Below are 25323 nucleotides of genomic sequence, written 5' to 3'. Positions count from 1 at the left end.
ATGAGAGGACAGAAGCAGACCTGGACAAATTAGTATTTGCAAATACGTATTATAGTTTGTTTTAGACTACTTTGGTACCAGATCAGTCAGGTGGACTTCACAGGACAATAAATGTGAGTGAAGAATGTTTAGCAAATCACAGTATGTGAAAGCCAACTTTTTATATTTCTCTATGAGTGACATCCTATCCGTCACTACCCACATTATCCTGATGTGGTAAACCCCACCCATCTGTGCTTCATTCAGGTTAAAAACAAACCAAGAATTGAATTATTTGCAATCATTGCAGGAAACTAATTATTTTCATCCACCAACTACAGTGACTGTCGGATTCCAACCCTGACCAGCCACTTGAAACATTTTACCAGACATGTGAGTTTACAGGAAATAACTTCCAGCTGAAGGCTGCTTACCTGCGAGAGCGGCTGGTTGAACAGACAAATTTACTTGCCACAGCAAATAAGGTAAGGTAAGGTAAGGTAAGGTAAGGTAAGATAAGATAAGATAGCACTTTATTGATCCCCTTGGGGAAATTCAGGTGCCACAGCAGCAGTTGACAGACAAAACCAAAGAAGTAAAGTAAGTCAAGTACAGAAATAAAGGAAATAGCTACTAACATAGAATAAAGGTAACAATAGAGACAATAGAGATAGTGCAAATAATGCAAATAAATGCAACTAATAGGCTAAATGCATAAATAAATAGCTACTAGCATTTGCATGGTGGTAATTTCCCACACTGTTTGCAACTATTTGACCCAGGTCAGAAGACAACCATTCCTCACAATCATTGCTGGCTGTGTTTATATAAGGTCATGTCATTGTCATTTGTCACTGCACTGTATTTTGATTAGGTTAGTCTGAAAATACACTGAAAATAGTGTTTTCAAGATGTTTGAGTATGCAAGAAAAATACTGCATAGACAATCTGCATGGTGAATTGATTTTAGTTATTAATTTTATCAGTAATTCCTTTTTCAACAGCAGGCCAGATATAACTGAAAATAATTCAATTAGATTTGTGACATCTAATCCCTCAAGTTTGGTTTGAGTCTCTCATGACATTTTTGGCGGGATCACATTCCTCCATTTCTGTGCTAAATGTCAGCTGAAGTTAGAACCTGGATCTGTTGAATGATATTCTCTTTCCCATAGATCATGGTTCTACCCACACACACACACACACACACACACACACACACACACCTGTGCAGGCATACATGCATGCACAATAATGAACACAGTATGATCACAAACCACATTTCGAGTCGATATGCTGTTGCAGTCCATCATATTAATCTCAGCTTTCAAAACCAAAAGCTGTGAGTAAGGACTGATCATTATAATAACCAGGAGGATCACATGACAATGCTGATGTCTGATGCATGACTGTCTCTCCGCTGACCTACATCCCCACCCGAACTAATGATGACCTTTGATTCCCAAAAGATGTCAGGAGACAAGAGAGAAAACGCAAGCGCACCCAATTAATTTAGGGTGAAGAGGACTGGAACGTGTGAGCACGTCATGCTGCGAGAGTGAATGGTGAGGGGCTCCAGGAAAGACAAAGCACAGTATAATTAGGATTCAGGAGCCCCTTTGTCAAAGATAATTAAAGTTGACAGCCGCTGTGGAGAAGAGAAAAAGAGAGCAGAAAACCTCTTCAAACTACATGCCTCACTTTAATAGACTCCCAACATAGTCTTTCAATCTCTATCGCTCTCTCTCTCTCTGTCTCTCTCTCTCACACACACACACACAAACCCTCAGCGCCATTCATCATCCTACCTTGCTTTGAAACTGCATACTGGGCAATAAAGTAGATGACAGATTAATAGAGAGAATAAAAGCAGTTATAGCATCTATCGGTACAATCTTCGGAGGTTGAAGTCAAGCTGAACAACATCATCATCATTAGAGGCGACAGTTTCAACAGGGTACAGACAGCCGGCCATCTCCCATGTGTGTGTGTGTGATTTCATTAGCCTCCTCGCTCTTTATGGGGATTGTCAAACTGGATGTTGTCTTCAGTACTTCACTAATTACCAGAAGTTCAGTGTCTTTCGTAACAGGAGTGTGCCCTTTTGTTGGATCCCCTAAAAACTAGCCTGTGGTCATCTTGCATCCTTCACTTTGGTCTATACAGTTAATTTTCAACAGAAGAGAAGAGCTATTAGTCTTACTGTAAACTCTAAATACATCTGAATCTTCCAAAAAACACAACAACTTTGTAATAAAATCATGACATGCACAATATAGATTATTATCTTTATTTTGATAATACAAAATCATTGCTGAATGATCATATAAATGGGATTTTCTCTTTTTTTTTGCATGTTCTCCTTGTCAAGGTTTGTCTGCAGGAATGGAATATTTTAACCAGTTGTACACTTCTCAGAAGTTTTATGCAGCATCAGTTCATTTTCAATTGTACCATTACATTAGCTTGACATGCACATAGACAAGCTCTCTCTCATATGCACAAATACATAAGCCTACTTACACATACGTCCTTCAAAACTGAAATGACACAGACATGAAATGAAATCACATATACTGTACCAAACTGACGTGCCTCTGAATAAGAACGACACGCCTTCCAGTCTCAAGTTTTGTTTGTTTTTTTGACACAAATAGTGCCTTGTGTACTGTCCATGTAAGTCCAAATGAGAATCTTGTAGAGGCTAAAGTGCATCATCACAGAGACCACCAGAGCCACTGTAGGGAAGGCACTTATTAGTGACGGGTGAATTCTGATTGGCTGAGTGTGAGCTCTGATTGGAGGAAGAGATGTGGAAAGTTAAGAATACTGCTGGGTGAATTTCTGGTGGAACTCCTTCACTTTATTTAGCAGGATCTTCAGCTTGTCCGTCGGTGGCAAAATGGTCATTCTGGATTGGGAGGGGAAAGGACAAAGAGAATATTAATAATGAACCAAAGTGACACAATCACATGCCTTGGTAAACAGTTACACTTTATGGATCATTGAAATGAGTAATGCAATAACCTGAGAGGGTCTAAAAGGCAAAGTGTGTGTGACAAAAAGTCTGACAATGACATAGCATTCCCTTTCCTAAACTTGGCACAGATGTAGTGAAACGTGGTTTTCGCAAAGTGTTCTGCACCTGAAGTGGTAGGTTCCATCCCTCTGGCCGAAGCCGCTTCCAGGTACTAGGCAGATCCCCGTCTCCTCCAGCATCTTCATGCAGTAGAACATGTCTGGAGCCTGGCCCTTCTCCTAAGAGGTAGAAGAAAAGAAAAGGAGGGAGGTCATGAATACAGTTCTTACATCGAACAGCAGATCCCATCGTGTATTGGGTGGCGATAAATGAGAGTTAAATAAATACTGCCCCAAGACCTTTCTTGCTAGATATTCTATATTAAGCACTTACCACTCCGGGTTCAGGGCTGAGCACAGCACCATCTCTTCCAACTCTCTAGTCGTCAATCACATTGTGTCTGTTTTGGATGACAGGCAAACTTGTGCTGCTCTTTTTTTGATTTGTCTAAGGCGTTCGACACAGTGGATTCACTGTTCATTGATTGCTGTATAGACTTTCACTCGTTGGTTTTGATGCTGCTGCTGCTTGTGCCTCGTTTGAAAAGTATCTGTTGGAAAGATCTGAATGTATAAAAGGTGGGGGATGTGCAGTTTTTAAGGAAAACTAAAGGGGTTCTACAAAGATCAGTATTAGGCCCCATCCTCTTATATTAATGACATGACCTCTCAGAGAAATACCTGTACGGTACATCTTTATGCAGATGACAGTTATGTACTGTTGCATCCATTCTGTACAATCGGTCGTTGAGAACCTACAGCTTGCCTTCAGTGCTCTCCAGAAGGCTCTTATTGGTCTCAAACTTGTATTAAATAATGTTGAGATTTGTACTATGAATGGTACTCATATTGAGCATGTCCCTCATCAAAATTTGAGTTTCTGGATTGATGATAAATTTGCATTCAAAACCCTTACAGGTAATTTGGTAAAAAGTTGCAGTTGAAACGGACCTGCTTTCCCATGTCTTGTAGAAAGAAGGCAGTGGAGGGATTATTGCTTTCTGTTCTGGATTACAGAGATGTAATATATAGACATGCAGCTGTCTCCACCCTTAAGCCCCTTGACGCTGTCTACCATTTGGCTCTTACATTCATAACTGCGGATAACTATAGCTTCATCATTGGACCTTACACAGAAGAGTGGGTTGGCGTTCCCTTCATGTAAGAAGAAATCAGCAGGTTAGATCAGAGTTAGGAAAGACTTTAAGTTAAATAACCCTCATACCTAGAACAAATTATAGTGTATGTTGAAGCTTGATACTCTGATAACAACTGGAGTATTGAGTAGTACTTTGGGTAACTGTAGCACTGTTGTAATTATGCTACCAACTGCTTCGTAGGAGCATCTTTCATTATTTCCTCCCCACGCCGCTTTTGATTTGTGACTTGCAAGTTCACTGGGAAAGGATTATTAATTTGCAGAAAATCAAATCCATTGAGTCCCAAATTGGACCAAATGAGCACAAGCAGCTCACTTGAGCTACTCTTTGTAACTAAATTTACAGTGATAAATTTATGGAAGAAAAAAAAATCCAACATCTTTTCATGTCAATTCATTTTTACTTCGCTAGTAATTCTAGCAAGATTTATCGTACTTTTTCATGGCAACAATTGTCCTTTTTTTCCCCTCATCTTCCAGGACTATTAGCACAGGTGCCCTTCAGAGTTGTACACCAATGAAGGCAAAAGCACTCAAACCTGAGCCTACGTCACTGGAAGGCTTTGAGGAAGAGACAGGAGAATTTATTCAGTGGTGCAAAGATGACTGAAGGTTGGCGTAAAGAAAACAAAAAGAGATGGTTACAGATTTGAGGTGAAATAAATCTGGTGTCCTCTCCTTTCCCCTGGATCAATAGCCTTTGTAAAGCCTTTTCAAAGCCTTTTTAAAGGGTGTCAACCGTAGAAGGACCTGAGTACTGAGATTGAGACGGAGAACAAGCTCAAGGTTATGGACTGCGCAGCAGCTAAGATCACAAATCTTTTTATGTAAACTGCCAATTTTAATGTTGACCACTGTGTTTTGCAACTTTCTGTTTTACAAACAAGCCCTGTCTTTTGGTTCTACGTGCGTTTTTGGAAATAAGCGCACCCAAGACAAGGCAAAACCTCACTGTATGATCAGGTGTCAGTAGGTCACCTTTACATATGACCTACTGACACCTACTTATCCTGAATAAGGCAAATCCGATTCTCAGTGATTGCTCATCCCCCCAACCTGAATTTCCAACTGAGCAGTCAACCTCGGGACAGAATTGAAACAAGGTATTGGAAATCATTTGTTCCCTCAGCAAACAAGATACTGGACGTACAGCACGCCTAATGATTTATGTGGAGCCTGGTTAATAATAATTTAATCCAGCATAAGGTGATGTATGAGATGTAGGTTTCAGGAATTTTCACATTGTGTACCATATCTTATGCGGGTGTATAATGCAAGCCCTGATTTGCGTCAGTGTGTATGAAAGTGTGGGTTGCAGATTGTGTTTGTGTGTGTGTGTATGTGTGTGTGTGTGTGTGTGTGTGTGTGTGTGTGTGTGTGTGTGTGTGTGTGTATTGAGGGCATGCACTGATGAATGAGTGGGTGATGTTTGTATGTGAGGGTCAGTGGAGTGCATTCTGTATAATTATATAATTAAATATATTCCACTGAATTATTTTCATTCTATACTGCACTTGACCAACATCTTTCTTGAAGGGATAAAAAAAACTCAAACTTAAACCTTGAAACATTTATCAGAGCAGATTAAGCACTGACCTTGGCCTCTTTGATGGCCTTTTCAGGGATGGTTATGCAAGGGAAGGAGTACATTGCACCCTGCACAGGATTACAGCTGATGCCAGGCACAGTGTTCAGAATCTGCTCCGTCAGCTTGGCCTTCTCCGCTAAGACACTTAGGGTGGCTGTGCGCTCCTGGGCATGGAAAAGAGAATAGAAATAGAAATGGAAGTAGAGGGAGGGAGAGAGGAGGAGAGAGGGAGAGAGAGGGAACGAGAGAGAGAGACAGAGAGAGAGAGAGAGAACAAATGAAATAGTGAACATTGGTAACATTTGCACTGCCTAGGATTTTAGATGCTTGATTGTACTGGACCTGTAAATAGCAGTCACATGAATAACATGCGGTGAACAAACAACCTTATCACATGCACAACAATTTCACACCTACAAAGAGTCATGCCTTTCAGGAGTTATCACAGGTAAAGAATCTGCTATGCACCACAAGATCTCTACATTTCCCAGAGCAATTTGACGTCAGATGTACAAATGAGTCAGTAAAGACTGTGGACAGGACTACTAGAATCATACTGTAGATAATGAGAGTCGTGGGATTAAGAACGTAGGTCTGTGTACCTTGATGAAGTTGTCGTAGGAGGGTTCCCCAGGCTGGGGAGAGTTGACCACCAGGTCCATTAGGGCCTGTCCAGGAACGGGGGGACACAGACGGACCGACACCAGCTTGGTCAGCTGTGCCTTCACCTCAGCGTCCATGTTGATGATCTCCATGTAGCCGCCGCGGAAACCACACCTAGGGAACAGAGAGAACATTATGATGTGACCCAGCAGAAAGGGGACTGCTTTATGAGACAGAAAGAAAGAGAGATATAATATGAAGTAGGAAACAAATGAATAGCAAAACACAAGCTAAATATCTATTCCAAGCAGTTATGAGTACAGATTAAAAAAAACCCTGCAAATACTTTTTGACTTTGAGTTGATTTTAGTCTACTTAAATGTCAAAAATGGTGAGATTTGCCAAACAAAAGAGCCAGAAAATGAAAGGAAATCACTTGAAAGTTGATTTAGCATAATGATCTGACTTGACAACTTATCTGACATTATCTGAACTGACCTGATGTGATAAACCCCATCCATCTGCTACTTCAAGCCAGTTAAAACAAACATCAAGAGGTATTTTCCACTATTAGACCTGGCATAGATTTATCTCAGAATGAAGGTAAGATGACTTACTCTCCCATGTAACATTTAGAGGTGGAGTGGAAGGATGCCAGTTCCACAGTGTTGGAGTACTCTGGTCCCATCTCAAACAGCACCTTCTTAAAGGAATGGAACTGGCAACCATCAGCATACACATTATCCTGGTACACCTGGGTGATGGGCACAGAATGACAGATAGCACAGGGTAATGAATACAATAAGGTAATGTAGTAGATGAAAGAGACAGAAAAGAGACAAGTTAGTCACAGTCATCTGGTCGGTTTACAGTACCTCATCAGCCATTAGGAAGAGACGCTCCTTTGCAGCAAATCGGATCACATCCTCAATGCACTGTCTGCTCTGAACTTGACCTGTGAAAAAGAAAAGAAGGAGGTCCATTATCAGGAAAAGCACTGGGTGATTAGACTGGCAGTTATATCATTTGCTGCCATCTAGTGGCAGCAAATGAATCTGCGGTTATAAAACTGAATGTCATTAATTGATCTTTTTGACTGTTACAGTAATCATCAGCAGTGCAGGACAAGATGATATAATATACAATTACAATTACAATTTCACATTTGGCAGACGCTTTTATCCAAAGCAACTTACACATGAGATTTTCATACAACACAAGCAAGGTTCTAGTCAGGAGGGAACAACGAGAGTAAGTGCCATAAAGCTAAGTTCTCGTCCAACAGGACATAGGTGCTACGAGGCAGTGCTATGAGGCAATGCATAGAGTGCATAGAGGCAAATAAATATATAGCCGTTGTGGTAGCTGCTTTGTAGGCGAGCATCAAGGACTTGAACTTGATGCGGGCAGCAACTGAGAGCCAGTGGAGGGACATGAACAGCGGAGTGACATGTGCTCTTTTGGGTTGGTTGAAGACCAGACGTGCCGCCGCGCTCTGGATCATCTGCAGAGGTTTGAGCTTACATGCCGGGAGCCCTGCCAGTAAGGAGTTGCAGTAGTCAAGGTGTGATATTACAAGCGCCTATACCAGGAGTTGTGCTGCATGCTCAGACAGGTAGGGTCTGATCTTTCTGATATTGTACAGAGCAAATCGGCATGACCAAGCAACAGAAGCCACATGCTCCTTGAAGGTTAGTTGGTCATCAATCATGACACCCAAGTTTCTGGCAGACTTTGTGGGCATGAGCTGAGCTGATTCGAGCTGGATACTGATCTGTTGTTGTACAGAAGGACTGGCTGGGATGACAAGGAGCTCAGTCTTTGACAAGTTAAGCTGAAGGTGGCGTTCCTTCATCCAAGCCGAGATATTGGCGAGGCATGCCGATATCCGTGCCGAGACTGTGGGGTTGTCTGGCGGGAACGATAGGAGGAGCTGAGTATCGTCAGCATATGAATGGTATGAGAAGCCATGTGAGCGGATCACTGCACCCAGTGAGGTGTTGGGCGAGACCTGCGGGACCCACGTCAGCTGACCCACCTATCGAAACTCATCAGAGAGTGAAACCAGGAAGTGCTCCACCACAACAAAGCCTGACAACAGCCTAAGTCCAAATCTAACCCAGAAACAAAGATTCAAAACACTTACTGACCGACTGCTGTGTCCTATCTCCTAGATTCGAGCTTGTTCTGCTTTGGAGCTCAGTTCAATCTCTCTTTTTAAGAGTTTAGTGAAAATCCCGCCCCTTTCAGATTTCCACAACAAAAAATATATACTGTAATATCTCTATTGATATCATGATGTCTGTCCTAAACAACAGCAACAACAAAATTACCGCTACTAGTCATAATAAGCTCTTACAAAGATACTAACTGTTGTAACTGTGTAACTGTAACTTCTCTTGTGGTTATATTTCAAGATCCCTTTGACAATAAAAATCTCATTGTTTTCCACTGTATGTTGAATGTGTTACATGAAGTCTACCGGTGGGGTTTCCAGGGTTGATGATGCAGAGGGCTCGGGGGTTGCAGTGGCGCCTGGCCTCCTCCAGGGCGCGCTGCAGCTCGCTCATGTCCAGGCTCCAGCATTTCTGCTCATTAAGGTAGTAGTTGATCTGCACGGCGCCCAGTTCGGCCAGGGCGGCCGAGTACAGCGGGTACTGGGGGATGGAGATCATCACGCCTGTGCGGGTCGCGCCCTCACCACACACCAGCAGCTTCAGCATGGTCTAAGAGCGACGGACAGGGTGGTAAAGGAGAAGGACATGGGAAATACGAATAGTGACGGGAGAATACAAGTCAGCACAACCATGTCACCTACATATATACCTTTTTACATTTTGATGTAGCTTTGTCTGCAATAGGGCTGAACAATTAATCAAAATTTTTACGAAATTGCAATATGGCCTACTGCAATTTTCAAATCGCAGGAGGTGCAATATTTGTTAAAGGCGAAATGTGTTGTTTTAAATTAAATATTGTCATGCTGCAGAGATGTCCTGGCCTACACATCATATTCTACAGACTTAAGAAAACATCTTTGTTTGGTACAGATCCCCGCAAAAATCACACCATAATCATTTTAATACGTTTTTCAATGAAAATGAGAATAATGATGTAAAAATTATCATTTCCTCTAATATCGCAAATCATATCGCAATTGCAATATCAGTCAAAATAATCGCAATTAGATATTTTTTCAAAATCGTTCAGCCCTAGTCTGCAAGTCACTTCATAGCTATTTAATGTACTCCAGTACAGTACATGTGTATGTATGATGTAGTATGGTATATGACATGCATATTATGGTATGTAAAGCCCTTTGAGACTTGACGGTGATAAAGGGCTACATAAATAAACAAGACTAGACTCCAGTCCGACATACTACGAACAATATGCGCTTTAACTGTGAGGCTGCTTGCATTTTTTATTTTTATTTTTTTATTTTGATCATACTACTTTTTTTTATTTAACTCATGATGTTTTTAACTATTTTGCAGTTAAACAGGATGCTACATTACAGGGTGTGCACTTTAAAGTATGCACTTTACAGACATGTTATGTACTTGTCATGTATTTTATGGTATGTACTTTATCTTGATATGTGCATGACACCTGAGGGTTGCTGACAACAAAGCACTGAAACTCTGAAATTATTACTATGGCTATTATATTAACTATTATTAACTATTATTAACTATTAACTATTACTGCACAGTATGCATAATCTAATCTAATCTAAAATGATAAGGATTTTGTACCACGATGCCGTCGCTGGCCCCTGTGGTGAGGTAGATGTTGTCTGGATCACAGGGAACACCGCCGTCCCTTCGCTCAATGTAGCCAGCCACATCCTGACGCACACAGTCTATGCCCTGACTGGCACTGTAAGCACCTGAGGAAGGTACAGATGAAGACAATGGAAATTACTGTGACAAATAACAAGAACTGAGTAAACTCACAAAAGTTTAACTCCAGAAAGCACCAAGAGAAAGCCTACATAACACAAAAGCTAGGTATAAAGAGACTAAAAGGTGATAATGAGTGATAATAGTTCACTGTACATGCACAACATGCCAACACACTAAATACACACCCATACTGCTCCCTCCACAGGACTGCAAAATGCGGCGTGCTCTACTTTTAGCATCCTCTGGGAATGTGCTGTCATTCAACAGTTCAGGGTAAGAGCAGAGTGCCAAGACCTTGAAAAAAGAGAAGGGGGGTGTCGGGGGACAGGGAATTATGCAAAATCCTGCACACATTCCTCCACAGGACAGAGAAAATCAATTGACACCAACTTATTTACAAGGCAAGAAAACTGTTTTATCAAGAGATTCATAAATCATAAGAGAGTCGCTATATTTAGATGATAGGTCGGCGGAGCTTAGGTGCAGACCTGACGGAAGAAGGTGATTGGCTGCTGGCCCATGGCATGTGCGTCACCAATGTTGGCCTTGATGACCTCAGCAAAGGGCTTCTTGACTCCCTGCAGGACATAAACACAACATATGGAAACGGTGACATGGGCAGACTGGAGACAGTTAGGAGGTGCAAATGGAAAAGAGTTTGAAGAACAGACATTTCAAGCACCGTCTTCATTTACCCGTTTAAAATGTGATGTGATTGTCTTTTGTACAATGTAGGGTGAGTGCCTATGAGGAAACCTGACTTGATTTGTTAGAGGAAAGGGGGGAGGGTGAGAGCGGGTCATTGGTGTTATCAAGTGAGCACCTCCCATCTTACTAAATTTAATTTGGGTAAATTGGTCCCACAAAACGTCCAAAGGGCTCAAACATCCCAGAAACAACCGCCCACACACCTACACTTATGCTTTAACTTTCACCCAACAACTTCACCCACAATGCCCTGCTGTCTTCAGATGGCTAGCCCAGCAGTTCAGAAACTGAATGTAGTAAACTTTTACCTAGCTACAATTTTTAATTTATAGTAACAGATAGTCGTGCAACACAGAATTATCAGGATTTTATTAATTTAAACTGAATTACTGAAAAAGGTCTATATTTTGAAAGTCCTAACATAAGCCTGTTCTGGACTAAAATTTGTCTGAGTAAATAAGAGGAGACTACAGCTTCTCTGCTACCTCAGGAATAAATTAGGGCTTAAATTAAGCCTCCAAATGGGCAGGTTTAACTTCAGATTTAAGTTGTTGCTTAATAGCAGGCAAGGAGAATGCAGAGTGTTCAAAGGTAGCGGCAGTAGCGCATAAAATGGGCAAAGTACATTCAAACACATTGCTGATTCACACTTTTCTAGTTTTGGCTATATAATGTGTTTCAATTTGTGGATTTCTTTTATATAGTCAGTAATTAGTATGATTTATCCAATTTCAGTTCCACTGAAACAACACGAAATACATATCTTTTAAATTCATTCCAAAGTTGAAAAATGAAACTTTCCACACATCAGATTTTCTAAGTTACAGTACAGACTCCAGAAATAACTAAACCCAGTTTCAGTTATATTCAGGAAAGCCACGTAAATGCACTAGCTCAGCCATTTCAGAAGAAGGCCTAGTTCTGAATGAATCTAAGCAGCGCCAGTGAAACAAGCAGTATCTGGAGCAGCAAGTGTATCTGGATCATCTGTAAATCTCTGTATCTAGGCTTTGATCATACCATTGCATCTGCCACTCATTGTTATCATAGGCAACAAATAAGAGGTAAGGATACCCATCAAACTGGACTCTGTGCTATTAGGAGAGCAGACAAGAAGAATGTAGCAAACTTAGAAATGCTTGGTGTCAGCTGTTCTCTCACTCTTTTGTGCTCCCTTACTGTTCCTCGCAGTGTGTGAGTGTGTTCGCTCACACTCACACTACAGATACAGTACAGGACATTGCTTTACTGGCAGAAATGACTTTTATGCAAGCGTGCATCTATTCTAAATAAAGAACATCTAAAAAACCTCTGAGTGAGGTCAATTTTAAGAGTAACGCACAACATATTACGTGCAACCTTATCAACAGACTTGATGCAAAGAGTATGTGTAAATATGGGACCAAAGTTTCAACCTGCGCAAACGGTCTTATCGTACGGATAACCTTAACCTTCTGACACACAAACACAGAGACATACATTACAAAGAGGCTTTTAACCTTGCTTAGTGTCAGCTTCCAACTGGAAAAAAGAGGATTTACAAGAGTAAAGCAGCAGTAAACTGAATGTCAAACGAATGGAGAATGCAATGCTGAGAAAAAAAGGAATTTGGAGAATTTACTGCCGAAAAAGTGTGGTTGCAAGACTACTGCTTTCCAGGCCAATAATATAGAGTTTCTAAAACTACAGAGGACAAACAGCAATGCAGGCATGCATGCGCACACACACACACACACACACACACTGTTAACACCAGATGTTTGGAACAGCGTGACAGTGCGGAGAGGCCACAAGTGGAGCCTCACAGCGACACCCTGCAGAAATCAAAAGCAGTCTCTCTGTTTGTTCTGGACAGGGAGGAACATTTGTTCAATCCAATCCTGATTTTAGAAAACAGTCTCTGACTCTCTCATTGGTCGCAGAGCGGAGGTGTCTCTCAGGCTGGGCCAATAGCATGCCGCAGAGTGAATCACACCCCTTGGCCAAGGGATCCTCCCATTCATGATGACGGGATCTTTTATTGAAACCGGCCTCTGTCCCTGAGAACCGACTCGAACGCCTGTGTTTTTACAGAATGTCCTCTATCACCGATAAAAACAGTCAAGCAAACAATCGTTGTTGAAGTGTCAACACAGAAAACAGGAGCTCTTGCTGTTAACAGTGATCTTGGTGTAAAGCTCAGGCAGCATTTGTTATGTACTTGCAGGGCCTTACAATGAAAACACTTCATTAATGAAATAATACCGCTCAAGCTCTTATGTATGGTGTTGTGGCTTAAGCTGTTCCCATGATTAAATCCAGATAATAGAAGAAATCTTTCATTGCGTAATATGGCTGTGTGTCATTCTAGTTTCTCTGGTTTCTTGTGGTAAGTTGAGCTCTCATTTGTTAGAGTTCTCGAGAAGGTGATGCCAAATACATATTCAGTACAGACCAAAGCATTTGAAAATGCTTTGAGACATAATACAAACTCTTGGCTTCCCTCCTCCGTGGAAAATATTTTTCTAGGTTTGCATAATGCCTTTCATACGACCAGAATGTGTGGAAAGAATGACAAAAACTAGCGTTCTGTTTCTGTCCCCGTAGAGACTCTTTGAGCTTTAGAAAGCATTTCCACAAGGTCCCTATTCATTATCAGCTGCTCATTAGCACAAAACAAAGACCACAATGTAATAATAGCAGCCTTTATTTGTGGACTTGTTAATTGGTGGAGCATGCTGGCTCAAAGTCTGCCTCTGAAATGTCTTATGTCCATTTGCTGTTTGGAAAAGCGCATAACAATTGGAGATATTAACACATCTTTGGCATCAGGAAAGAGCAAGAACAAGGCAATATTCTGTCACAAAAAGTCTCATTTCTAAAAACAGGGTGTGTAGGAAATAGAAAGACGGCGACTGAGATAAGCAGCGTGCATGTGTGTGTGTGTGCGGGTCTGCGGGTGTTCATTTCACTGACAAAAACAAGTAAATGAAACCACTGTGAGCAGCTTTCCCAAAGTAATCCAACACCATTCAGAATTGAGTTCGAAAAGGGAGGTACTCGTAAAATGAGGAGAGAACTGGTCTAGAGGAACTTGGACCAGTCTGACGAGAGGCCGCACAACGAAGATGAAACAGCATAATGTAAAAACAAATACTTTTCTCTGATTCTGCTACACGTCAAATTCTCACATCATGTCCACTTGCAGAGAAAAGGATTGTGATGTAGAACATGAAGAAAAACAACTATATAACAAAACTAGTACTATATGACTTCTGCTATTATCTGGATTTTAGTGCTTGATCCTCTGAAGGCTCTTTGGGGGTCACAGAGTAAACTGGGAAGACTGTAGATGTTTAGGTACAGGACACATTTTTTTATGGCTGTCCAAAATGGAAATGGCAACACTTCCAGTACTCTAGTTGTTAGTGTTCATGAACATAAAGATCACTTCATCAGCAGTTGCAAGAGATATGGCAATCCTTTTTTTTTTCTCCCCTGAAAATGCTGCCATCTCAAGGGATTTTGACCTAACAGAATCAACTGCAATTTCTTCTGCTTTTTGACCATCTAAATATCCGACAGACAACACCTGATCAAACTCTTGTACAATTGAGGAGAGAATAAAACATCCCATGCTCCTCACTGGCTGAGAGAGGGGGATCGGCTGTGTGGATGAGCGAGGGTCTGAACAAACAGAATAGAAAAACTTTGATAGCATCTGGTTAAAAGGTCACCACTGTCATTACCCTCCCTGCTGGCCCCAAGCCGCTAAATGTACCTTTCACCTGGGCAAGACTTTGTTCACATGCTCATCCCTTCCTGAATAAAGCACTCAAGAGAAGACACTTTTCACACCACACTGCACTCTGTACACCAAAGCGTTGGTTTCTGTGACAACAGAAGTAGTGCGAGAGGAAGAGGTCAGATGATACTTTCATAGGGAAATGCACTAATGGTTTTTGTTGATGGTGCCAATTCAGACAAATCAACTTGAATTGCGCAATAAAAGTGCTGCTTACATATAAGTGTTTAAAAATGCTGGACGCAAGATTTGAGAGCATATTATAAACATTCCTCTTGACTGCTGAGTGGACCATTAACTATGAGGATGTGTGCGTTGGGGGAGGAGGAGTGGGGGTTCAGACTAGACATTGCAGACAGCGTATACTGTTTCAGGTACAGTGAGGCTAACAGAGTTTGTACATTCACTGCGAGGTCAGGCAGTGAAGCGTCGATGTAAACAGGACAGATAAATAGCCACTTGTACATTCAGACTATGGACTTTCACCTCTTTCCTCAGGATCTCACCATGAGCAGCTGTGATAACAGCAAGGAGAACAGGGAACAGGGGAGGGTGAAAAAAGTTCAAGAAGAAAGAGAAGGACTAAACAACAGCAGTTAGAGATTATTAGAGAGAGACAGAGGGTAGAATTTGTGGAAAGGGTTCTTCTTCATCGGGGTCGTCAAACCAATGATTGTTTAGTAACAGTAAACAGACGTGGCTCTTTCAAATCAGGTCTACAATTAATCTACAACACGCTCAACATACTGTATATTACTAACTAACTGATGGACTTTGATAGGAGGGTGTGTAAGCAGACCAGCAAATTACAACACATGGAGTTTTCTTTTGAAGAATGTTGGTAATGGTAAGCACATGACAAGTAATGGACATCTGCTGATCTACAATTAGAGCTAATTAGATTCATGTTTCGAGGAAAAAAAACTTTAATGAATTAATTTAATGAATTGCAAAGTCCAATTAACATTTAGAGCCCCTAGAGAAGGTAGAGAGAGGAAGATTAGTTGAGCTCTATTCCGGAGCTATTCTGAAGGATATTAATATCTCTTTAGCATCGTGAATTGTTCTCTTTTAAGTCTTCGGCTTTTAAATAGAAAGACTAACAGTTATAGCTGTAAAACAAATGTCAACCTTATAGGCAGCATGACGTGGCAATGTACCTTCTAATGACAACTGGATTGAGACACAACACATTGAGACAACTGTTTGGGTGATGTTGCTCTACAGCGCCCAAACAGTTGCCAAGTGAGATTATACAACTTTTTTGTCACTGTCAGACCAACAGAATGAGCATAAGACAATGGCTGATGTAATGCAAGATAGACAATGAGTGCACTGCAAAACAAAAACTTTACACATGCATGAATGAAAAGTATAGAAGCGAGGTTAGATAAGGACACACAGCATGGCAAGGCAGAGATAAAGCTGACACAGAGGCAGAGATCTGCCTGCCAGCTGGACAAACCTCTCTCAGCTCCTGCTCGATCTGCACCGCGCGCTGCACGATGGGCCCGCGCACGGCGTATTCCACCTTCTTCACGGTGGGGTTCATGGTGTCGATGGTCAGCACCTTGCCCCGGGACGACAATCCATTCTCGGTCATTTTCTCGTGGGGGAGTCCACGCCGCGTCTCGCTGAGTCCTGAGAAGGCTCTGCCGGGATAGGAGGAGGAGGAGGAGGACAGAGGAGAAGTGACTGAGCGGACCCTCGGACCACACTCATTTCGCCCCCTGCTTAAAATACGGACGCTCCTACATGGGAACATTTGTATCCGTGCAGCTGACATGTTACACAGTCTGCTTGCAGTTCCTTAAAGTTGGGGAACTAAAAACTCTGCGGTGCGCTGAGACCAGACCACCACACTGGTTGCAACACCCGAGAGGACTGTCTAAGATCTAAGTTGTGCACGTGCAGCCACCGCACTCCTAAAACTAACTTAGGCGCCCAAGTGCAAGACCTTTGGACTTTCAGATTGGGCTTCGACCAAAATGATAAGACCCCCTGATAGTTTCTCTGAGCCCGGGCTGCATCCACAGTGACCTAGCCTTTCAGTCTGAAATGTTGCCATGCACACATGGCAACATTATACTGGGCCAGTGCAACCCTCCCCTTTGTGGGCTCTTCATTTCCACCGTCATGCCCTCCCCTCCCGTTACTCTACGCACCGTTAGGTTGTCAATCAGGACCGGTTCTCCGGTTACTGAGACGACAGACAGGATCAGAGGGCCAATGCCAGGGAACCGGGGCCGCTTCCAACTTCTCCAGCTCACTGCACTGCCTTTCTTTTGTCATGCAGCAGCAGCAGTATGCTCCGTAGATTTTTTTGGGAGGAGACTTTCAGGGCTACTTTGCAAAAAAAAAAAAATCCTGCTCCTCCTATTTGGACGTGAGCCCACTTAGCTCCCCAATAGCCTGCAGCAGCAGCTTAGGCAATGCACATAAAGCACATACCTTAAACCATGCATCTGCCTGTGGTACTTACTATGTTTATAGTGACCTTTTTGCTGTGATATTTGTATATTAACCTTCTAAAACATATTATAGGATTGCTATAGTCATTTTTCACTGGAGAAATTAAACCCAGCCACTTATTCTCTTCCTATTTCTATAGTAAACCCAAACCCTTCTGTACAGTGAGTGCCTCCTGAGGCCAGTTAGGTGATGGAAACCCAACTACAGAAATACAGAAACAGATAGCAGACAGCCAAAGACGGTTTATGCAGTTCTATAGGGTGTATATGCTCCGGTTTGGAGTCACTTTAGCCTCAGCCTGAGCATGGCACGGTGGGAATTTGGAGGGTGGAGGAACAAGGTCAGACCTGAGAATGGAAATGGGTCAAATTTCACATTAAGTGGAAGGATCCTCTGAGGAAATACAGCATGTGTCATTTTCTATAAAAGACTCTTCACTCAGTCACTCAGTCACTATGAGCATTAAGAGTCTGTCAAAAGCAAGTGTCATAAAGATGCTGATATCAAACTGTGATTAGATAAACACTTGCTGGGATATGTTATTGTTCCAATTGTTCAGTGTGACTTTCAGTAAATCCCTGTGCCTTGACAAGGAAAAGTAAGAGAGCAAAACATTTCTAAACATTTCTAGTACAGTTATAAACAACATAAAGGCACTGTCCTCCATAATTATCATGACTTTGCCTATTTCATACGATAATTGTGTGTATGTTTTGTCAACAGTCACTTCCACCATTACATCATTATGTGGGGTTGAATTATAGTGAATTTTGTTTCTTCGGATGTCAGATTTTGCATATAATCATTATCACATCAGTGGTTTAAAACAAGTAGAAAACTCACTCACTGATACAAACGTCCTTAAAAGTACCCAAATATATTTAAAGAATGAAAATTACAACATTGTTGCTCCCATGATCTCAGAAAATTAACAAAACACTTAACAACTTAGTGTAAAAATAGACATTACTTCAAGACAACTTACACCAGTATTACAATTCAGTCAAATTCATCCCGTTCAAACTGGATTCAAACTGTCAAAATGATGAACAGCAGCAAGCATTTGAACACACAGCAGATATTAAAAATAAGAAAGACTATAGCCTATCCCAGTGTAACTTTTCCCCATGGTTCTCCAACAGTAGTTCTAATAATCAAGTTTGAAGTAGTTTAATACCAGTGATTAGGGTATTATTTAGTGAACCAGAGGAACATTCAGGATTTGGACTGAGCTGAGGTCTGACATTGAAACTATTGTTGCAGGGCCAGCCTTGAAGCCAATAAGGCTAGCTGTGATTAAGAAGGCACAATACTGCAATAGGAACTATCTCTTAAATGCAAAACAAAACTTAAAGCAATATTTCAATTCAGTATAACATTTTCACCAAATTTTCAGCATTTTACAGGTTTCAAGGTTTATATCCTCAAATGAGTTCTTGAACAGTAAATCACTAAAACGGACTATTCAGACAATCAATAGTGAAACCACTTGCTATGTTTCTTTCCAGTAGTCTGATAATTATTCTCCTGAGGACAGATGGACCAAGATACATTTTGTTCCTGGATCAGTTTTTCAAGAAGTAATTTTGCCTGTTTGGAATTATCAATAATCACAGTCAGAATAGAAGCCCAAATGCCAGTACTGAATACACATTCCAGGGGAATCGGTAATATAGTGAATTAATGGCTGATTAAGGCATACCAGGCAAGCTTAATGAAATGTTGTACCAAAGTAAAATGTCACATTAAAACCCAGTGTTTCCAGTGATAGCAGAGAGGGTCTGTGTGGCCACCGTGCGCAGGGCGAAGGTGGGTACTGAGAGCGGGGTGAGCAGGAAGAGCTGGTGCTGCGGAGTCTGCAGGCCAAAGCATTTGCACTCTTCTCCAACTAGATAACACTGTAGTGGCTGGTGGGAGAAGCCAAGGGCAAAGTCTTCAGTGTTGCCTCTCTGAGGCTTCTCCTCTGGGGAAACGCACAGTGTCTCCTCCTGGCTGAAGTAGCGTGTGGTGCTGAAGATGTAGAAGAGCTTGAGGAGTTCCCAGCAGCGGGTCTTAGAGGGCAGAGCGGGGTCACTGGGCTGGGGGTGAGTGGAGCTCCGCACGCAGGAGACGGAGCGGCGTGTTTCACGGTTGATGAGAAGTAGTGCCAGCACATCAGGGCGGAGGGATACAGATCCTGGTAGGCAGCGCTCCCCGACAGCCAGGCAACCTCTCAGGGTCTCCACCATGGGCGACCAGAAACGTCCCACCAGCCCGCTCTCGGCTCGGCGCAGGGAAGGCGTCGGGCCGCACAGCACGCACACATCTGCCCCCGGGAGCAGCTGGAAGCGGAGCAGGCGGTGGGCCACAGTGGGGCTGCCCTGCGGAAGGAACACTGGGTAGTCACAGGAGGACGATCCAGACGCTGAGAGGGACCGCATCAAAGCAGACAGCAGCACTACTTCCTGTGGTGCCAGGCGCCACCACTTCTCAGTCGCTGCAGCTATCCGCCCATGGACCATGAGGCAACCGAACTCGCTGTCCGCAGCCTGCGTGAAGCCCTCCACAGCCTCCTGGAGAGCAGCAGGGTTGGGAGGCAGCAGGCAGTCGGCGCAGTGCGTCAGGTTTCCCATGATGCCCTCTTGCCTCTCCTCCAACAGCTGGTCAATGAGGCCGAAGCAGGATCGCAGGTCCCGCTTCAGCCGCTCCACATTCCTCGCGCTGGCCAGCTCGTCCTGCCCCAGCACCAGCACCATGCAATTCCACACATTCTCCAGCAACCGTCGTAAGTGGAGCTCCTCCTCTTTGCTGCTGCCTCCACCACCTCCCGCCTGGTGCCCTCCATTCACGGCGATGAGCATCACACTGTCCTGGAAGACTCTCCACACCACTTTCCCCCCACGTTCAGTCTCACAGCTGGACAACAAGACTCTCTGGCCACCGCCGAACATGTGAACCCCATTCAGGGAGCCAATGACAGAGAAGGGGAGTTGTTTGGAGGCTCCCCTTGTGAAAAGTGGAACCCCACTGCTGGCTGTGAGGCAGAGGAGCTGTGTTGACCCATCCTGCAGCATCATCCTGGGGTTGAATCTGGTGACTCTTGCACCACAATCAATAGATCCACTGTTCAGATGCGGGAGACATTATTTAGCCAGGTAATGCTGTTCATTAGGCTGGTGTAATGACAGTCAGCAATAGTTAACTTTGGTTTGAGATCAGTGAGAAGAATGGTAGCTAGCAGCCTAGTTACAAAGTTAACCTAGCTATTAGCCTCAAGTTACCCAATTTAACTGCAGCTGGCTGGCCTGAAGTACGAACAAGGAGAAGACAAACCATCATGCAGCAAAAGTAAGTTGCAACTGTGGTGTCGGTGACGATTGGGCCGGTCATTCACTGGCCACTTAGCTTCGTTAGGTCTATTCAGCTTGACTTGCTAGTAAATTTTAGGCTAACAACTAGCTTGTATCTGTACCTAACGAAACAACCGTCGTTTCCACAGCAACTCGGTCACATGATTCCTTCTCCGAGCTGGCGAGAGCTTAATGATAGCTTTACTGAGCTGATCTAGCAGCAGTTATTCCTTACCTACTCTCTTATAAGCACTCGGGGAGAGAGCTGAGAAGACCGACCTGGGTTCAGGCAGTCAGCGGTTCAGTGTTTCTCTTCCGACTCCCGCTACTTTGATTCTCGCGAGAGCCGAGCGCTTTGGGACAATCACGTGTTCACCAACAGACGGCGCTGTAATACAAGCGAGCACAGTGCGAGTGGAAGGCTTTAATGATCAATCAACTAAAGTAATAATAAGTAATAAATCTTAACTGATCAAAAAAAGGTGATGTTAATGTTTGGTTATTAATTCCACCTCTCATACCATGGCAGCCAGCTTCATGGGAGTGTTGACCTGTGGTTCATGTTGCTTGTTCCCTCGTGATCTCTGGTCAGGATTACTTCCGAAACGCAATCGGATTACCTGATTACGTTTTTAATCATTAGCCTAATGTAATCTTCTGGAATCTCCGAAATCAGTAACTTCATCGTACCAGTCAGTTACATTTGTATTATGTTGCCTTCAAATCTATTAAGAACATGCAGATTAAACTATTTTTTACACTGGTGTTATCATCACCATCCTCTACAACCATTAATTTAGGTTTGGGAAATTGGTCTTAGTCTTGGAACATTTCACAATTTAGATGCCATCATCCTGTAAACATGTTTCTGAGTAATACACAGAGTAATCACCTACTGTTTATTTATTATTCATATTCGAAATTATGTAACCTGATTTGCAAGTTTTTACATAACTGCACCTGTTCAAACTTGATTTAAACAAATGAATTCAGTGGACGGCCTTCATGAACTAGAAGTATTAACAGCTGAGTCAGGCACATTCAGGTTTTGATCACAGTAGAACACAGTTCTTTATATGATACTACAAAAGCCTCACTTAATGAAAAAAAAAAAAAAAGGCATTAAATTCACTGTGAGACAAGCGCTTACTGTTGCTCTGTGACTATCATCATCTTGTTTACCTTTCAAATTACAACCAGTCAACTGAAGTCAGATGCTGGAAAGCTATGTTGCACACAAATCAACTCTTTGAAGCCTTCAACTGAGCTTAACTCCATTTTAGCTTTTCTATTTTACATTCTAAACATCAGGTGCCTCAGTAATCCAGTTACTCTACAAGAGGACCTCTAAATAAAAATGCTTCTGACAGCACACTGATGTCAGCATATTTCCACAAGTAGTTATGTCTATCACGTCAAATAATTTGCTGATGTGACCACAAAAAAAATAGAAAATGTCAATCAACAAAAACTTGGAGTAGTAAAGAATGTATTTTAATCATTAAATACAAAAAGTCAAGAACAGTGATGACTAAAATAGAACAATAGAAAAGGCACAATAATTTACTCGAAAATCACACTGTGCCATGAAAAATAAAACTGTCTCCTTTCGTCTACTGTGGCTGAAAATAGATGGTCATCTTGCTGACATGATTCCAACGTGTTTACACTCAGAGAGATCCCGTGGCAGTATAATGGCTTGGCATGAGGAGCAGTGTTGAGGTCAACTTTTCCCTGTAGCATCAAAATGAAGGCCTGTGGAACCGGAAAATAAAAGCAGAAACAAAATATTAGAGATTAAATGATATCAAGAACAATGGTTAAGGTGTGTATAGATATTTAATTCTACAATATAACCCATTCATACAAATTGTAGAGATCCAAACTGACCCCTCAACCAAATAATTTAGGATAATTTAGGTGGAAAAAGTGCTTTTAATAGTGCACAATTTGTAAACCCTATAATGGCAGTGAATTGCCATATGGTATTCTACTGTAATCTGCATTGTACAGCTGCATTTCCTTGTCTTTGCAGCATCAAAAAAGTACTGATCGACCATCTACTTAACTATGAGATTCTCAGTGAGAAGACTGGAGTGATACAACAAGTGTGGCCATGTTTAGCTAGATAAAAATGGGATACAGCAGCTCTACAGTGAAACAAAGTGTTGGTGGAGGTCTGCTGACCTTTACATTACGTGGAGAACAGCAGAGAAAAGTGAATAAACAATGAGCTCTAGACAAGCAAATCCTGGCCTTTATCTCACTGTTGCAAGCTTCAAATAATTCTGCTCAACCAAAACACTGGATAAAAACGATGACCTTTAGTCCATTACCGCAGCAAGAAAGCTGGGTTAGATGCAATCTACTGTCTAGCTAACTAGCATGTCAACTAACCAATTTTGAACACATGGAGAACGTGCATCAACAGCAACACATTGATTATGTTTTCTGCATTTGGTTATCCTATATGCATCTCTATAGAATTCAAATAGAAGCTCCAACTTGTTTCACATCTTTACTTTGGGGTATTTGATATCAAACTGAAGTATGTATCTACTCTTTAAAAATAAGAAAACCTAGTAAGCTGTGAGCCTGCTCTAGGATCCTGTTGGGGTCTAGAGGACCTTTTTGTATTTTTATAAACTTTACCAAGGTATTTCATTCTACCTCAACACTTCAGTCATCCAAATCCATCATTGGCCATTCTTGAGTCTCTGCTAGACTAAATTAAAAGGCTTCCACTGTAGCGAATTCATTTTATTCCACAAAAAGACACGATAAACTGAGAGGCACAGTCAGGTGCATTTCTGAAATTCTCTCTCCTTCTATTAGTCTCACTCAAAATGCTTTAAAGAAATTATGAACAGTACTTTGACTCCTTCTCAGAGCTTTATGAAGTTTTTCAGAAATCTCAAGGAAATTCTGCCCTGACGAGGATGAAGAAGATGCTAACAGCCTACACCAAGTGTTTGTGCGTATGCATGTACAGTATGTGTGTGTGTGTGTGTGTGTGTGTGTCAACAGGGTGACTTACTCACCAATGAATGCAGTGGTTTCACAAGAAGGAGCAGACCTTCTGTGGCCTGAAGGGGTTGGTGCTGGAGGATACACCGGTGAGCAGGGGGTCCTGCAGGGCGTTCTGCATGCAAAACTGTTGAAGGTCTGCAGCTGCCTGGGAGACCTGGTGACGATACAAGGGACCACAGAAGAAAAGTAAACCATGACATCAGCCAGCGGTCCTCAAATAGTTATCTGCAAAGGGGTCAACCTACAAAATGTATGGTTTAATTTCCACTTAGGCTACTTCACTTACAAGAAGCGACAACAATGACAAAGCAGGACATTGTAAATTTCTCATTGTAAACATCTCATCTCCCCACCTGCAGTTTGGACAGTTATACTGCCCGCTCTAATGTTTCCAACTCTTCAAATACCTGCTCTGAGGAGGATCCCCTGGATCAACATCATCTCAAATAGGGATCCTCAACTAATATGCACTTACATTACTGCTCTGTTTAAAGATAGTTTACTTTGTAATTTTGATTTTAAATTGTCAGTGTTGTCAAAGGCTTCTTGTAGTCGGTAAGTGTCAATATTACTATTTGAAATATTAATTTCAAATAATTAAATATAAATGTATCAACTACTAAAATATTACTTGTTAGTTTCCTCTTAGCACTTTGAAAAACACTTTTCAAAAATAGTTACAAATAATTAACATTATCACAAACCAAACCAGGTCGTTGTTGGTAGTGTTAGCTGGTAACGCGTTTCAATTTCAGTATAGATATTACAGAACAAATCAGAAATAAGTTAGCTACTACTTCTGTTATCGCTACTCTAAGTATCAGATTTAAGTCTAAATAATCCAACTGTACCCCACCCAAATTTCCAGAACTTTGATTTGATCGAGCAGGATGACAAAAACATTGAGTATCAGCGGTGTTTACCCACATGTTTAAGGCAAGAGAGAAGGGGTAACCGAAAACTAATGTAGCAGGTATTGTAACGAATTTCTGCCCCTAGGACGTAAGAACATTACTTTGTGATTGAGTAACGAGTAATGTATTATTTTTTTTAAGTAACGAGCCAAACATCGGTTATTGATACGTTAGTTGGATGCAGTCTTATAAATAAAATCTAACTCCGCTTCTTCTCTACAATATAATAACGCCAAACAGTGTGTTAGGACTGATTTCAATCCTTCCCCTTCTGTCCAACGCCCTTCTTCGCGAAGCAGCGTTAGCGGCTAACGTACCGCTGGAAACTGGTACTAGCTAGCGCTGTTAGCGGATCAGCTTGATGGTTGAGGTTTTTCAACCCCCCACTCGTTTTGAGCCGAAAAAAACCAAACCCATACCTTCACTCTGTTTATGCTCGCCTCAAAGCGGAGCTGCTGTACGATTTTCTTCATGGCTACAAGATTGGAGGAACCCGACATTCTCGCTATGTTTCTGTGGAAAATAAACGCTGTGCGGTGGGTGGGCTACTCGGCTGGATGCGGAGACAAAAGCAAAAGCAAAGATGATGACATCCGGATTCCGGTTGTTGTAACTGCAACTTCTTTTTAAATTCACTAGTGGGCAGCAGATCGGAGGGAAAAAAACAAGAAAATAGCTCATTAAAAACATCTTTATTGCACTGTTAGACCAGCAGATCATTATTAATCTAAGTTATATAACTATTATAAGCTTCCAATAAAATGATATTCA

The 25323-nt window shown here is 42.0% G+C and overlaps 3 protein-coding genes across 4 annotated transcripts; all 3 read right to left on the bottom strand.

Moving 5' to 3' along the window:
- Positions 1–2296: 2296 nt before the first annotated feature.
- Positions 2297–17090, bottom strand: gpt (glutamic--pyruvic transaminase). Of its 2 annotated transcripts, XM_071520536.1 has the most exons (12): positions 16973–17090; positions 16273–16459; positions 10804–10893; positions 10501–10609; positions 10166–10299; positions 8890–9133; positions 7283–7362; positions 7025–7161; positions 6407–6581; positions 5813–5968; positions 3125–3237; positions 2297–2890 (listed from the first exon to the last, which is right to left on the bottom strand). In XM_071520536.1, exons 2-12 carry the CDS (start codon positions 16408–16410, stop codon positions 2800–2802), a joined length of 1467 nt encoding a protein of 488 aa, XP_071376637.1. In that variant the 5' UTR covers positions 16411–16459; positions 16973–17090; the 3' UTR covers positions 2297–2799. The 2 variants fall into 2 exon arrangements, with proteins under 2 accessions (XP_071376637.1, XP_071376631.1); XM_071520530.1 differs by lacking the exon at positions 16973–17090 and having other exon boundaries at positions 16273–16593.
- A 1221-nt stretch (positions 17091–18311) lies between these two features.
- fuz (fuzzy planar cell polarity protein) lies at positions 18312–20335 on the bottom strand. Its single transcript, XM_071520685.1, has one exon. The coding sequence runs from the start codon at positions 20333–20335 to the stop codon at positions 19025–19027; it is 1311 nt and encodes a 436-aa protein (XP_071376786.1). The 3' UTR covers positions 18312–19024.
- A 3331-nt stretch (positions 20336–23666) lies between these two features.
- LOC139644966 (guanine nucleotide-binding protein G(I)/G(S)/G(O) subunit gamma-5-like) lies at positions 23667–25055 on the bottom strand. The gene is made up of 2 exons (XM_071520518.1): positions 24972–25055; positions 23667–23792 (listed from the first exon to the last, which is right to left on the bottom strand). Exons 1-2 carry the CDS (start codon positions 25050–25052, stop codon positions 23667–23669), a joined length of 207 nt encoding a protein of 68 aa, XP_071376619.1. The 5' UTR covers positions 25053–25055.
- Positions 25056–25323: the final 268 nt, after the last annotated feature.

The sequence above is a fragment of the Centroberyx affinis genome, unplaced genomic scaffold (assembly GCF_046629955.1).
Source record: "Centroberyx affinis isolate AG114_WGS23_722 - 3 ecotype Tasmania unplaced genomic scaffold, CSIRO-AGI_Caff_v1 ptg000066l_1, whole genome shotgun sequence".
Lineage (NCBI taxonomy): Eukaryota > Metazoa > Chordata > Actinopteri > Beryciformes > Berycidae > Centroberyx > Centroberyx affinis.
Note: the sequence above shows the minus strand (reverse complement) of the source record. Positions and strands in the feature narration are given on the sequence as shown.

Excerpts from the sequence above, each read along its gene's own strand:
- gpt (XM_071520530.1), bottom strand. The coding sequence starts at position 16,593 with ATGTCAGCTGCACGGATACAAATGTTCCCATGTAGGAGCGTCCGTATT. Across the intron at positions 10,610-10,803 it reads CAATCACCTTCTTCCGTCAG|GTCTTGGCACTCTGCTCTTA; the intron begins GTCTGCACCTAA and ends TCTTTTTTCAAG. Across the intron at positions 7,363-8,889 it reads CAACCCTGGAAACCCCACCG|GTCAAGTTCAGAGCAGACAG; the intron begins GTAGACTTCATG and ends TCTTTTTCACAG.
- fuz (XM_071520685.1), bottom strand. The coding sequence starts at position 20,335 with ATGATGCTGCAGGATGGGTCAACACAGCTCCTCTGCCTCACAGCCAGC.
- LOC139644966 (XM_071520518.1), bottom strand. The coding sequence starts at position 25,052 with ATGTCGGGTTCCTCCAATCTTGTAGCCATGAAGAAAATCGTACAGCAG. Across the intron at positions 23,793-24,971 it reads CGAGCATAAACAGAGTGAAG|GTCTCCCAGGCAGCTGCAGA; the intron begins GTATGGGTTTGG and ends TATCGTCACCAG.